General features: G+C 27.5%; 1 protein-coding gene across 1 annotated transcript in view; it reads left to right on the top strand.

Moving 5' to 3' along the window:
- Positions 1–1,380: 1,380 nt before the first annotated feature.
- Positions 1,381–16,922, top strand: part of LOC111035044 (kinesin-like protein KIF26A) — a gene marked incomplete at its 3' end in the record, with an annotated part of 156,622 nt that continues 141,080 nt past the window's right edge. The window contains exons 1-3 of the mRNA XM_022316537.1: positions 1,381–1,665; positions 12,033–12,208; positions 15,351–15,468. Coding sequence (XP_022172229.1) covers positions 12,033–12,208; positions 15,351–15,468 — 294 coding nt within the window. The remainder of the gene's footprint in view (positions 1,666–12,032; positions 12,209–15,350; positions 15,469–16,922) is intronic.

The following is a 16,922-nucleotide window of genomic DNA, read 5'->3' as shown; positions in this document are numbered from 1 at the left end:
TACATGTTGTATATGGTATATTTAAATTTTAAAATGTAAACGAATAAGTTATGAAAAGCTGGCTAGTTTACGCTCCTATAATTTAAATTTCATAAATGTAATAATTTTATTATTGATGAAAATTAAACAAAATGATATGGAGTTTTTTAAGAATACGTTAAACTAATCAAAGTGATTTCGTGTACACAAAAAAGAAACTTTATTTAATCTGTTTCAAAATTTTAAGATGCAACTCTACCTCATACTAGTTTGGGAATTATTGATCAATTCATTGTATACTTATTTTATTATATTTTTATCGCATATTTTAACACAAGTTACAACTATAAATGCATATGTTACCAATTTAGATTAAGTATAATTTGTATACATTCTTGCCCTAAAAAACAGAGGTTTTGTACAAACGAAAATACAAATAGGTACATAGGTAACCACTAACCAAATAAGGTATAAGTCATTAGTTAATAATTAATTCACACAAGTCATTCAAGTCATTGCAATAATAAAATTGTCGTTGAAAAGAGTTTATGGATTTGATTATTTTTCTATAATAATTGTGTTTGTGGACACTTTATTACTCTGCTATTATATAGGAATTACCTATAACCTGCAGTTAGGACTCGTAAGACTTGGAAGTTATAGCATTAAAAAATTACTTTTTACCTCTTTAATAAACCTACATTTAAAAATGCCAAAATATGCACTATAAGTAAATAATATTCAAATTGGAAAGTATGAGAAATAAAACTTTTTAAAAATATCACCGACAAAATGTGTTTGATTCCATTTGTAAATGAGGATATACCCGAAAATAGAGAAAAAGTAGCACTATAAAAGTAATACCCACGAATATGCAGAAATTAGTGAAATTAAATGTCGTATAATACGATATCTACGAGGAAGTGTGAAACAAGTTTGTATTTTTGTTAAAATGTTCTAAGACCTATTAGAAAAAAAAATATGCATTTGCTAAAACTTTCGAGCCCTGCCTATGACCTTTAATATAAATGCTTGTATAAAATATGTTCATATAACATAATATAATCTTAATATTTTGACGTGTTCTCAATATTGTACTCGCCGTTGTAACCCCGGATACAAAAATATTGCGTGCAGTATTTTTGTGTTTTTTTTTTTTAAAAACGCTCATCGATGTATCGATATAATAATAATAATAAAAAAATAATAATAATAATAGTAATAATAATAATATAAAGAAGGTATCCGGCGCTCTGTGGTATACATAGCCACCGATCACAAATACAGCAGTACTGTATACGTCATGTTTCGACAGTGGCCGCCCTGTACAGCTGGATATTATTTGAATCCCTACCGCTTTCTGCTGCTGTTTCCTGCGGAACCGAAGCTCTTCACGCACGTTTCGTTCAGTCGTGCGTGTGTGCGGTCTCGTGTTCGCGCTTGTGTGTTATTCGTTCGATCGACCTCGATTTTTCTGCATATCGTTTCATAATTATAATTCTCGTATAAAAAACGTACACTATCCCTATAAGAAAATTAAATGCTAAAAGTAGGTACAGTTTTTGCGTACGCTGTTCGGATTATGTTCTTACATTATGCGATGCGATGTCCATGTGCCTACAAAAGCATCGTGACTTTAACCGGCGAATTAATTTTTTTGAATTCGTCTGACGTAATAGCTGAATAGTAAGTATGTACCTGCTATAAATTATAGGTGTAGTATTTATGCGATTAATACGCAGACTTATAGTATCAAAATAAAAATGATACTATGTACAAAGTACACCATACGCCTATGTGGCTATGTATGACTAAACCTGGTTATTTTAAAATAAATATATTGAACAGAATATTTTATTGGAAATTGACGTTTGTGAGTATTTTTTTAATCAAAAAATCATTTTATAAATATTTAATATTAATAAGAAATAGCTATCACAATCATATAGGTAACGAAACGTCTGTAAACGCATCTAGGAACGTGTACCTTAAGCTTATTTTAAACCGTAGATACATGGTATTAGTAGAAATACCTACAAAAAAAATAAAAAATAAAAAATCTAATTAGAATTTATGAAAAAAAATTAATGACTAGGACTCGAAGGAATTATTTTGAGATACCTATATGTTCTATCTAGCAACTACCACCTATAATAATATATTATATAATGTTCTTATTCTGAATATTCTGAATATTCTAAATATTAAATGTATTAATGTAGATCACATAAACTACGATTAAAATCAGATTTTCATTATGAATTAGTTAATTTTTAATTAACTCACATGTTTATATGGATGTTACTAAAATTTACTATATAGTTTATAGGTACTAATACCTACAATTCCTTATTTTCTTTAATTTTTCAATGTGTAGGTCCCTTTTAAAAATTGTACTTGTAATTATTAAATTTTCCAAAACCGGTTAAAATTGTAATAAATACATTTTTTTTGTCCTCTATACCATATTTAATTTCATAATGTAATCCATCCGATATTTTGTACTTGTCTGATATTTATCAAAGGCGAGAAATGCATTACGAGATCAAAAGAATTGTTGAAAGAATCATATGAATATACAACAATTATTTTTCTAGTCTCAGCTTTTATAAAAAAACCTTTCATGTTAAGCTACAAAACTACATATATTTATGACACCCTAGTAGTATTTTATAAAAAATTCGAAGTGCACTCGAATACATGTCACTTGAATCGTTTTATACATAGATTTTAATAAATATTTATTCATTTAATTCTTCTTTTCTTACACAATATAAGTTTGTTTTAAAGGATCTGAGTTAATCCACTCTGATGTAAGGATAAAAAATGTGGAAAATAAGTTAAATAATATCTATAAATTGTATAATTTTTAAAGTATTAAAATAATTCTCATGTTCTCAGTAGTTGCATAAGTAAATAAGTAGGTACCTATTATAGTACTTATACTACTTAGCAGTTAATAAATAAGTGTGTGAATCCCAAATATACTTATTAATAATTATATAGATAACTAGCCGATCCCGTGCAATTCGTTGCCCGTAGAACATGCCAAATCTATACATGACACGCTTATTATAATGCGAGCAATATATTATCATGTAGGATATTATATTATAATATACTATTACTATCGTACTCCACGTTAGGTAAATACTCTATATGAATAATATTTATTAATTTTATTTTATTTTTTATTTTGACTGGATATACCCACGAGCGGCTATAAGTGCAACTCAACCATCTTAGCGAGCAATTTGTGAAAATTCGATTAGTTATTAGTTATCTTTTACCAATAACTAATGTAACAACATTGATTATAAATACTAAATAACAGATACTCAGATAAAATTTTTTTTTTTCTTAATTAAATAATTATAATAATTGTTTATTATTCCATGTCGATACCAACCTGCCTAGAAGCATCTGTGGTTGTCGAGTTTGATTGTTTATTTTCAGCCAGCGACTATTTCTCATTAAAAAAGGTATAGGTATACAATTTACACATTTATTTTAATTAATAATAACTAATGATTTATTAACTTTATCGGTCTAAATTTTTTCCTTAAACCTTCTCTGTGATGTTCTCTTTAGTTTAAAAAAAATTGCACGACGATTGAATAAGTAGTTTCGGAGTTTATCCCGAACAAAAAAAGCGACTTCATTTTATATAGTAGTATAGATATAGATTTATATATATATATATATATTATACTATATTATCTTTTTCATATAAATATAGACCCATTTTTTATTTTGGAGTTTCAACTACATTTTGAAATACACACTAAACAAATTTCGGTAAAATCTAATTTTAGAGCTAAAAACTTAAGTAAAATTAATACTAATGATTATTAATATAAATGCAGTGTTAATAATTGTTCATACACTTAAAAATTGAATAGAATATTCTGAAAAAAATAGAATTAAAAATGTCCAATATATAATGAGGATGTATATGTTTATGTAATAAAATCTGGTGATTTTTTCTATTCTTTTTTTAAATCAATGGTACACGAGGCCTGTAGAATCATATAAACAAATTGCCTGCATACCTACAATGTCAAAATATACAAACATTTTTATAAATAATATATACAATATTACAACTGTAAACTCGTGAGTTCATAAAACAGCTGAAACTAAATCGAATTCCCGAAATACAGTAAATAATAATACATTTGAAAATATCTATGTGGTATTTCGGTGATTTTACATCTACAACTGTATAGATGATCCACATTAGCATATCATCATTTATTATGTAGTATCTACTATATTAGTAGTTTTAATTTATTAGGTACTATCCACAATATATCTTCTAAATTAGGTACCTATTTAATATTTTAATTAACTACTTTTGACAACATTAACAATACATAGAAATATTTAAAATACATTATCTATAGGCTTAAACTATTTTAATGTTCAATATTTAAATATTTAAATGTTTATTTATTTTTTATTTTAACTAACAAAAATAAATTAACATAATAATGGCCAATTATAGGTAAGTAGGTGCATAGGTATATACAATATATTGATTGTTTTTGAAATGTTTTCAATTAAAAAATTTGACGATTTTATCAATGATTAGATTTTAAACGATTATCGAGTTAAAATAATTTAAATTTAGAGCTTAATATAAAATTAGAATTTTATTCCTAAGCCTAAGGGTCTTAGGTATAAAAATCGATACTCAATGTGTTAATGCTGTTGTAAGTATAGATAATAAATAGGTACCTAAGGATTTGGTATTGTTTTTTTGAATCTGTCAGCAGGAAATAAAGATAATTTTGGATGCTTACAAACGCTTAGTATGATCCCCTGCAATGTAAATATAATTCGCGTTCGATCGATTTTACAAACACGCACATATATATGTATATATGTGTGTATATATACATATTTTTAGAGTGAGAGAGAGAGAGAGGGGGAAAGAGATAAAGAGAGAGACGGTCTATAGAGTATATAGAGTTAGGCTGTCTATTTAGACGGATTGGGACACAGAAATATAAAAGAACTTTCCAAGAAAAACTATATGCATGCACATATTATGTTAAAACTTAAAACCAATAACTTATTTTTTTCCTGAAAAATCTAACTTACAAACATAATATAAGCAGTACATATTATATAAATGGTAACAAACATTTTCTCGGTAAGTTATCAAAAAAATATTTTTAATATAGATATAGGCACTGTATACATGTCATACTTCAAAATATACAAGAGTATTAGGTAGGTAGTATTTGTATGTATGTTAATGTATTATGCTTAAAACATTAAATTGAAAAATTATTATATAATATTATCTACTTACACAGTTGTACCTACATGTTGATTGATGCTTGTTGCTGAAGAAGATTGGAACACGAGTTCATAAATGTAACATTATCTTCCTACATATTTGGATTTTAAATTTAATTAAAGTACAAAATATAAATTAAACATGATCCGATATTTATTAGGCATTTCAATTTTACAGTAAATATAGTGTAATAGTGTATATCCAAATGGCTTAGAATATACGGCTCGCGTCTAGGTCTAGACAATTATTTACAAACTATGAATTAGAGATTATTATTATTATTTATTTCTTAATAATATTAATTTAAAAAAAACTCGTAGTTTTTCATTTTTACAAAACTATATATTACATTTAATTTTAATATCAAGCATCAGCTGTAAAATAATAATATATAGGTCATTTTCATGATATGCTAATGATGTAGCTGATAATAACGAGCACATAATAATACCTATGTGTACCTATTCTCAATGCGAAAAATATTATAATCTGCATCTACTTTTTGTGTATTGCAAGTGCGTTCAAGTTCTAAAGTGCAAGAGGTTATTTCACATTCAGTATAATAGCCATGATTACATGCACCACCATTGAGTCCAATCCCTTGGGTAGGAGGTGCTCCAGCAGCTGTTTGTTTTTACCGACACCCCGTGGTTGTCGTTCGGCACTTGTAATAAATACACGCACTACGCGACAAGTAGTGATATAATTGGAACTAGCGGAAAAGCGGGTAGATGGTATATAGTACAATGGATCACGTACCACGTCATTGTGTGCTGGTCGAGGGGTAAAATTGCACGGCTTAGGTTTTTCGTTCCTATTGTACTTTTCCGGGAAACCCGATGACAATATATGCGTGCCTATTATCATGGTTATTGATTAATATAATTCATATTCACAAAATAAATCACGGACCATATTTTTAAAATGTTAATGTTTATGATTTAAGTACTCTATGTATGGATAGGTTTTGGTATTATTAGTATTGTTTTTTAAATTTTTTTAAGTAATTAAAAATGAAAACCCGTCAGCTTTGAGTGTAAACAACCATGAACGACATTTTAATGACATTTCCAAGAATCATTAAACGATGCAAAACAGATTTTTGAAAATGTATTCTACAAATAGTTTCTATTAAATTAGTTAATATATTTGTATGTAACCATATTTTTAAGAGTCTAAGAGATAATTATAATATATTCTCTTTGTAATTACTAGTTATGTTTTGTAATTTTGAAAAATGTTGGAAGATTTACATTTTAGATATACATTTTATAGTTTATATTATTATATGCCGTTTAACCACTTACTTTACCTACATAATATTCGCCGCACTATCTATATAATATTATATAGTTGGTTATTATTATTTACCACTTGTATTAGTAAGTCGAAGATAATAGTTAATAAGGGGCTTATTGAATTATTATCCTTTATTCAAATTGCAAAATAAATAAGGAAAATGGATTTTATGTATGGACAAATACATACTCTAGATTATAGACAAATGTATATTTATTTATTTTTTACATTTAATATACATTATATTTTACTCTCGTTAATACGTAGGTGTATAATTATAATATTGAATTATTTCTAAAAAATCGATAAAATGTGAATGTTTCATTTTTCACAACTTTCATAGATACCTAGAACTTGTTTGGTTAAATCAAAATGATTTTCGAATTAAGGGGATTGATATCTGAAATAATAATATTATACCTACTAGATTTTGTGACTTGTGAGAGATTTTATTTTGTAAACTAGAATTTTAAAAATAATTGTTACAATTATAAAATTCATTAACTACATAATATTGTGTACCTAGCTATGTATACTACCGAAAATATAAAATGACCCGCAAAGTAAATCAATTTCCTCATGACTGTAATTACTGTCGGGTAGGTATGTCTTTTACGTGACCCCACACGTTTGTTGAGTAATAGGAACAAACTGTAGCCTTGTCATAATTAATTTCTTCTCGGAGGATTTATTGTGACTTTGTCGGTGCTGGATAGATGTTTATGAGTTATGACAAACTGTTTTTACGCAGATGAAAGGGTTTCGTTTCCCCTCTCAAATAATATACTCTAAATAAAAATACTACGAACGAATGGCGGTTAGGAAATAAAGAAAAAATTCCTATCGAGGATATTATTATAACTTACCGGCGTATGAATGACTCCAGACGGATTTCGTTCCACAATTAGCTCTGTTTTGCTCAGAGAATACGTTAGCGGCTCTGAAATGTTGCCAAACATAAAATCTTGTATAAACGTTATTGATGTATTTAACGATTATTTTAAATTGCTAACTCTTTTCCTTTTATTATAAATAATCGTCATATGTAAGTAACCAATATTATTTTTAAATATGACAATGAATAATTTGATTTAACTTTATAGAAAGTATTTACTTACTTTTTTTGTGCTCGGTAACTAAGAAATAAATGTTTTAATGTTTTTTTTATACTGGCACAAGGGGGTTCATTTGGATGATTTATTAAAAATGGCGCTTATACTTATAAAATATTAATAATTTAATTTTATGTAATATATTCATTATAATTTCTTTTTATTAAATATTTCAATGCTCGCGAATCACGAGAAAACCTAACTGCCTTATTTAAACTATTATTATTAAGTTGCCATTCCAATTAAACTCATTTAAACCTTCTAGTTTTTTGAAATAATAGATAGATTTTACATTAATCTTTTTTTTATAAATTTTCCGAAAATATGATGCAAATAGCTTAGATTCAATAAATAATTTTAAAAATGTTAACACAATTATAATTTAAAAAAATACAAATACATTAATGAGTACATATTTTAATGGTGGTTATATTTTATTACATTTTATATCATTGTAACTTTTGAAATATTGCCTAGCCATTATAGAAGGCATGGACGCACTATAGGTACAAAATATCTTATTAATAACGACCAATTTTCTGATAGAAATGACATCGTCTTGAAACTGAGTCAGCTTATTATCTGTGATATTTTTAAATTTTTTATACTTGTCACTGTTCTTTTATATGCAAGTACATTTATTGTCTAATATAGATATGATATAATTATTTATAAATGCGAAGAGGAAACTTTTCTCGGAACTATATTATGAGACATGAGTGCTGCAACTATAACTTATAACATATACATTTTTATGAATTAACTAATTGTAATAGTCTTTTTTTTAATAGTATAAAAATACAATTCTTATAGGGCTAGAAAGGGAACAAACAAAAATCAGCTAGAAACAATTTTGTTTTTTTATTATGTATAATTCATTTATATTTTAGTATACGGAAATATGGAGTAGGTAACCGTAAACACTTTAACGAATATTTACTGTATCTTTTTGACCTATTTATAGAATTTTCTAATTTTTTTCAGTTTTATAACAGTGCATTTTTTATGTTTTGTTTAAAAAGTTTGAAAATTGAATAAAAGGTTGCTCACAAGTTGTTATTACAGCACTTTAAAGATATTTTTCAATATTTTTTTATTTAAAAAAAAGTACATACACAATCTATACAATTGTGTACAATAAGCATATACGATAAGGGTTAGGAACATAACATGGATTTCTTGAGTAAGAAGTCACCTATTAGTGGCACTTAGCTTGCTAGTTTTATTTAGGGTTACTGATTAGAGATATTTAATTTAAATGATAATGACACTAATTCCTTCAGTCCACGTTGTGGATTTAGATGGTAGTGTCGTAGTGAGAAGGTATATTGCTCTGTTATTAGTGGGTTAGGGTGATTTTCTACTCTGTCGAAAAAATGTTTGTAAAATATTTTCGCTTCAGCCAAAACAGGTTGAATACCTAGATCTTGGTGGAGAGTTAAATTAGAGACAAAGAAGGGAGCGTTAGTGATTTTTTTAAGAGTAATATTCTGAAAGACTTGAATTTTGTTTGAGTTGATTTTTCGGCCGATCCCCAGAGTTGTAATCCATGTTTGTCCATATGGGCTTTATGATATTATATTTGTATATTAGTAGTTAGGTTTTTAAGCTTGTAAATTTATTTTTTGACAAAAGTGTTTTTAAGGATCTTGATCGATCATTAAGGATCAATCTTTTAGCTTTTATGTTTGTTACAAGTTAATTTTTGGTCGAGAATTTATCCTGTAGTTAAAAAATATAAAATTACACAATATGAACAATTTTTTTATAGGTATTTAAAGTTTATACTTGATGACATTTTGGATATTTAAATGAAAAATATAACGATTTTTCTTTACCAAATTTAGTTGTTTTGTTTTAATTTTAAAAAAATATTAACATTAGAAACTTGAATCTTCTGGCTATTGCCACTAAGCTTATTAACACCAGTATGTACAATTCGCTGGATTTGTCTTATAAGTTATAAATGTTCATAAAAATTATAGATATTATAATTAATATATAATAAATAATAGTTTACCATAGGAATAGGTATGTTTATTGCAAAAATTAGCTCAACTTACAGCATTAGTATAGGTTAAAAAAATTTCCTTAGCAAATACAGGCTGACGATAGTGTCTGACACATATCTGTTCGCTTATCGCATCATTTTTGACGGCTAGCAATCAATTAAACTTAAGTTACTTACTCATTAATGACGAGGTACACAATTCACACAAAACTTACCACACAGTGAAGCAAATTCTCCAGTTTATTTTGTGGTCCAATATTTAATGATATTTTTTCCCTGGGACCTAACTTATATCTAAACTATTTAGGTAGGTACACTATCTATGCTCAATGCTTATGCTTGCCTATATATGAATATAATAAGTAACAATATAATATGTATTAATACAATTGAATTGGTTTGCCTACTCTAGTCTCGAGTAGTCGAGTCTTATGGATGTAAGAAAATCTTATTAATTCATCATGTTTAATTAAACCAATAATTTTGTTTAGTGTACAATTTTTAAAGAACTCATATTTTTTAGTAAAATTTTTAATAGGTACCAACTTTTTTCGAACTTAAGTGATACTTACCCAGTGAACCAAAGTCATAAGTACTAACTATTTACTATTTGGGTACAAGGTACTTATGTTTTGCTTATCGAATACCGGAATACCAATAACATGTTTTAATATTATAAATTATAAAATGTAGAGGTATTTAAAAATAAAATAAATCTGTTAGGTAGTATTTTTTAATACATTTAAAAAAACACTAGTATTATATGGTTTACTTATCTAAGTAAATATTAGTTTTATTGAAATATATTTATGCTGACCTGAGAGATAAGTTTCGGGATGTTTGTCAGAACACAAACTACATCCAACCCTTTTTAGAGTTATCGGACGATGAGTAAGTCTATTAGCTTTCTATCGCTAGCGAATTCGATGAATCCCGCGATTATTTTTAATCAACACAATACGATAAATTACACTGTCAAAAACGGCGTAGGGTCAGCACATGCAAAGAACGGGGGATAAAAACACCCTCTTTCGTTGTACGGTGGGAGCATTTGTATAATGTATAAGCACATAGTGTGTCACCCTCTCCAAAAATTATGTGTCCGATCCGCGAACAATCGTTTGGGAAGAAACTTTTTTCAGGGTTGACACAACAAAGAAAACTGTTATTACTGTACGGAAATATAATGGAACTAATAATTTTTATGAATTATACTTTGATATGTATACAAACACACTTCTTTGATAGAAATATAGAATTAAAACAATTGTTGTTATATAAGCCATTATATTGAAATGATAGTTTAAATCGGGCTGTATAACTTCGTATGTGATGAATTTCACACGATAAATACAATGTCTACTGCTTTGGGTATAATATAAATTGTCGTACATTTATACCAATATAATTGTAGTAAGTTTAAACAGTATTTTTAGTTTGATGACTATAGCTGTACGTTTGTCATAGTTTAATAACATTTAAAATGTAGTGTTTATATTATAATAAAGGTAAACCATTATCAACGGCGATCAATAATGTATTGAAAACATCAAACAAAATAAATTGGATTATATTCAAAAACATATTTTGCAGGCAATGATTAAAATACCAACCTACCTATATTTTTCCAAATGTTAAATTATAGAACAAATAAAATAAATTTGAAAATGATAAAATATGCGATATCAGGAAGTATAGTTGATTAAAAAGGAACGGACTCATCGAATCGTGAAAGGGGAAATAAGTCTTCTCCATTGTTGTTTTGACAATCGCTGTAACTGACATATTATACTTTTACCATTGTGGTATCATTTACATGAACTCTGATATAAGTCCAAATAGGTTTCTTCATTGTGTTTTTCCAGTAGTATAGAAAACACGGGTTATGGATCACAATATCACATTTTTATTTTTCCAAAAAGCCCTAAATATTCTTTTATTTAAATGTTGTCTTCCATACTTTCCAAAAAAAAAAATGAGTCATTCTGCTAGATAAGTGCCTAGCCACCAAGGTAAATTTCTTAATAATAGTAGCTATTTCTGTGGCTACAGACTGGAAAATATTAACAACGATGATACTAATTTGTAAACATGTAAAGCAGTAAAATATACGAAAAATATGTCTAAACGTATAGTCGTATAGACATATACATAGATACATTGGTCAGACTAGTTCAGTGAACACCGATGACGTATCACAAATATTTTATAACGTAAAATACATATTATACATCATTAAAGAAAAACTATCAAATAAATACATACATTTTATTATTTTGGACGAGATAGTTTAAAATGCTTATAATACTTGTTTTTTAATTAGATGGCTACTGTGGAAATAACGACTTACGGGAGGCCACCGAGTCGTGGAGACATGGCGACAATAATAGATGGACGAAACAAACGGCTGAAAATCGGAAAAACAATGAGAAGAACATCGCCAATACCAGTTCTTCCACCTAGAATTCCAACACCTATGCCAAATCTACCGAAAGATAGGTTGGTTACTAATTTACTACAAAGGTTATAGATATAATTATATTTATACTTTTAAAAAAAGTTTATTATTATACCTATCAATGTCAATTACTAGGCGGTAATGTGATTTCCTTCTAACAAGTCACTACGTGAAAATGACTAGTTACAAGATAGAATATAAAATATAAATCACAGTTGAATTGAAACGAGTTGGATTCAGTTTATCAATTATTAACATATAGGTAGGATGTAAAACAAAGTACAAAATAACTTTTCCTTTTATAATAACATAATGTTAAAATGCATAAATATGAAAAATAACTATGGGTATTTACAATAATAATTAATAGATATACTGCAAACTGCAAAGTATGTATAAGAAATAAGTTAAAACATAATGTCTATATTAGCTGTTAAATTACTATTTAGTAGGATCGATATTATACTATATTATAAGACATACTACAGGTACCTACATACTACATACATGAATAATTAGATACTTACCTCACATAATACCTATGTTACCCACTCTAGTGTAAAGGTATTATATAACAATTGAATGTTATAAAGGTAGTACATAGGTACCTAAGTATTATGTTTTATAAAATTAAAAATGAAATACTATACTTGACGACGCATTGAATTGTTTTATAACTATACCTAATGGTTTTTTTAAATGTATCTATAAGGTTTTTGATATTTGCAGTCCATACCTAACATAGTTAGTTTCAAAGATTCCCTTTGCAATTTTTTTAAATTAGTTCAGAGTCATGTAATGGTTTTGAGTTTTTTTTCATATTTCAATAGGTAATCTATTAACGTCACAGTAATAATATCACGTGTAGTAAAAGCGCACGGAAGAAGTAAAATGCGGCAGCGTCTCCTGCGAATTAAATTTTTTTCTCCAAATATAGGGTATTAATTGCTGCAAATATAAGACAATATTATGTTATCTTAAAAAATACAATAATAGTTACAAGGATTGTGTTACCAAAAATTCTGCCCCCCCCCCCCCACAGCTCCAGTAAAACCTATTCATGCCTATTTGTAATCCTTTAGAGTCTGTCCAATGTTTCCTGACTTAAGGTACTACACTATAATGGCTTCACGTTATTTTATTGTTTGGAAGTTTGTAAAAGCCTCTCTTTCAACATCAAACGATGACCTACTTATTTTTAAAATAAATATAATTTATGATTTAAAACAATACAAGTACAGACTGTATCTATCTATCAAAAAGGGTAGAAAAATACTAAAACAAAATAACAAAATACATAATAGAAACATATGAGTAGCCAGTAGGGATACAGGGTGGTATGAGGCCCTGAAGATCTATGTGGATCAGTTTTTATGCGTCTCATCCTTATCGTAGGCAAATAAAAAGATTAATATAATACACTAGCTGCATCTGATAATCAAGTACAAATAGTTTTAACAAGTATTTTAGATATTTATAGATTTTAGAACTGTGATTATGATTCATCATTCCTGAAGTACAGTTAAAAAATAGCAGTCTCAAGTATATTATAATTTATATTGTATGGATTTTAACAATTATACAAATATACACAACTATTATAAATAATAATATAGTAAGTCAATAAAAAAGCATTTGAAAATATAATTTAGAATACAAATATTAGAATACAATTTTTATTATTGTATAAGTATTTAGTATATATATGACATATGTTATAGCTATAAAATATAAATCGAATCTTTAAGGAACCACTTATACAATTTAATGTAGATAAGTTAATTAGTAGGTAAGTATTTATATTAGGTCTAGGTATCTATAGTAGTAGGTAGTATTTCTTTTTTGTTTACGATAAAATTTAGAATATTACTAGGCAATTCTGAATTTATCGTATAAGATATATCGACCTTTTCGATTTCTGGACAACAAGAATTGAAGAATGCACCCTTGACCACGTCTTGGGGTCCAGATCTAGATTAAAAAGAAAAATATCAAATACTGTTAAAAAATATGCGAGCCTTTTAATTAATGTCCACACGCCAAATAAATTCTGCTTCCAGTTTGTTTCCAATCACACTCCACAAGAACCACCTATTGGTACCTGTCCTATACATAATATTATTAAGGTTTCCGAGTGTCAATAATCTAGCTGGACAACTCTTTTCGCCTTTTCGTCGTTTCGAAAGAATTCTTCGATCATTATTATAAACCGAAATAACCTCAAATTAAGCCTTAATTACTATAAGGTCGCTATCGCTGATTAGGTTATCTCCCTTCACATATCTGTGAATCCGGCTTTACTTCTTAGGGCGACTTTACACTGCTCCGTGAACCATGAAAGTAAGCTATCCGTGAATTCTCGAAATTATACATTTTTTCATTTTTGTGGTGAAGTTGTGAACACAATGGTAAGTGGTAACAGGTTTCATAATATTATCACCTATCAAGGTGGGTTCACACTGCACCGTGTCGTGTCGTCAAATGTTGCAGTGCTCAGATTGGTCCAACCACGTGGTTAAATCTGGTTTCTACCACCACTTTTACGGATTCTACTACGAATACCACGATGTTCCCCCATATACCACGAAGTTGATTTCATCCAACTTTTGAACTTGTGTTTACTGATTTAATAGTAATGACTAATGATATATGAATTCAAACACTATTTTGATATCAATTAAATGAAGAACTCATTTATGGTATAGAGTGGTATCATGTTTTGAAAAATGGAAAAAGTTCACTACACGACACGACAGAGTGCAGTGTAACCTACCTTTGGTTCTAATTTTTGTTTGATAATTATTTTCATAACCACATAGTTGTAAACATTTGACTTGAATATGATTGGATCCTATTCTCTGATATCTGCTAGGTATATAGGTATATATAACATTATAATATTTACTTATAACCATTGAGGTTAAGCCAATCACAGGACCGAATTTTTTTTTCTCGGGAATCCCGATTCACGGTTTACGGAGAACGCTTTTAGTGTTATTCATGTGACATGAATCATGTCTATATTTGTGTGACCAATAGGCAATAGCCATATAGGTATTCATAAAAGTTTTTTTATCGTACACATAGATTGTAAATATTATTTTGTATTCAAATTAAAAAAGTATGTAATTTTATTATTGGTATCCTTTGAAAAGTAAAAATAATACAATTTTATTTTTACAGTTCCTCAAAACTAAAAATTGCCAAGTACGAAAAGACATATCAATCTTCCTTAGCGGCTCGTATGTTACTATTCACAACTGATTCTGAAAAAGAAAATGGGAAACGTATCGTAAATAAGGTAATGCGTTTACAAATATAATAATATCGTAGGTAATAACCGTTTATGAATTTTTCTAATAAAATATATTATTATTTTAAATGTTATATTTATTGCTATGCTTATTTAGTACTAGGAAATTGATCTGCTGTTAATTTGATGTTTAAATTGTAACATTTTAGGTATTTTGTTTGATTTTTAATTTTTTGTAACCCAATATAATTTATTAATATTTTTCTAATAATTGTTATCTAGAGCTTTATCCCCCTATTTTGTTAAAAGAATTAATACTGTCGAAATCCGTATAATGTATTAAATACATATTATATAATACTTCGTAGGTATAAAATTATAGTCGAAATATAGATGTTTAAATAATCATCTGATCACGATGGATTCAGAATATTAAAAGAATTCTGTGTGAGTAAACTTAATGTAATAATGTGTTCGTTAGATAGCGCTGAAGTAGTAATGTTGTTTAAAGTCCGATAGATAGCGCATAAATATTGAGTTATGTCAGTGGAGCACCCGTGCTTTATGACTGTGAAGTTTTTTATAATATGACATCAGTTTCTTCATCATGTACAGCCATATAGGGGTGAATAAACTGCTCATTGGTTGCTCATCGAGAACTCAGAAACTTTTTTGACAGGCTTTTAAATGAAAAATATTTTATAAAATAAATTATATCATAATATTAACAAATTGTTGAGTTATAATTTTAAATATTTGGAAGTTGCACTATAACTGTATGCCCTAGTGATAATTCTTGAGTTAAGTTAGTATTTTTCTTCATATTAACTTTAAACTTTTAAAGTGGATTATATTGTTTATTATTTATTGACTTAATATATCTGAATGTTCTTACTTCTTAACGTTTACTTAACTAAACTAGGTAACTAAAGTTTATGTTTATCATAAACCAGCGCACATGTAAATCATGTAATTATTGATCAATTTAAAAATGTAGTATATCAATAAATTATTTTATGATTGATAAGATTATTGAAACTTAAAATCATGATGAGAAAGCTTAAAAAATATAATCAAATACCAACAGGTATATATTTAAGATTTAGGATGTTTTTCGACTTCTAATTTGAAAATAGATTTCGAGGAAATTTTTTAAATACTCCTAACTTAAGACTTGAAAAAATGAACAAAGATGATTTAAAGAAAACATTTTTTTATTAAAAAAAAAGAATAATAAGTTATTATTGGCTGATTAAAATGTAGATTTATATTTCCAAAGGGGAGAAATATCAAATATCTGCGGCAATACACAAAAAAATTCTAAATATTAGCTTTAAGTTAATTTAAATTTTGCAGGTCTGACCATTTTCATAGTGGTTAGACACGAAAAAACGCATATGAAATGTAACACTACTATATTTATTGTTAGATATATTTGAATACTTAATACTGGTATTGGATAGGTATAGGGCATAGGCCGTATAGCATTAAGTATTTATTAT

The sequence above is a fragment of the Myzus persicae genome, unplaced genomic scaffold (assembly GCF_001856785.1).
Source record: "Myzus persicae strain clone G006 unplaced genomic scaffold, MPER_G0061.0, whole genome shotgun sequence".
NCBI classification, from domain to species: Eukaryota; Metazoa; Arthropoda; class Insecta; order Hemiptera; family Aphididae; genus Myzus; species Myzus persicae.
Note: the sequence above shows the minus strand (reverse complement) of the source record. Positions and strands in the feature narration are given on the sequence as shown.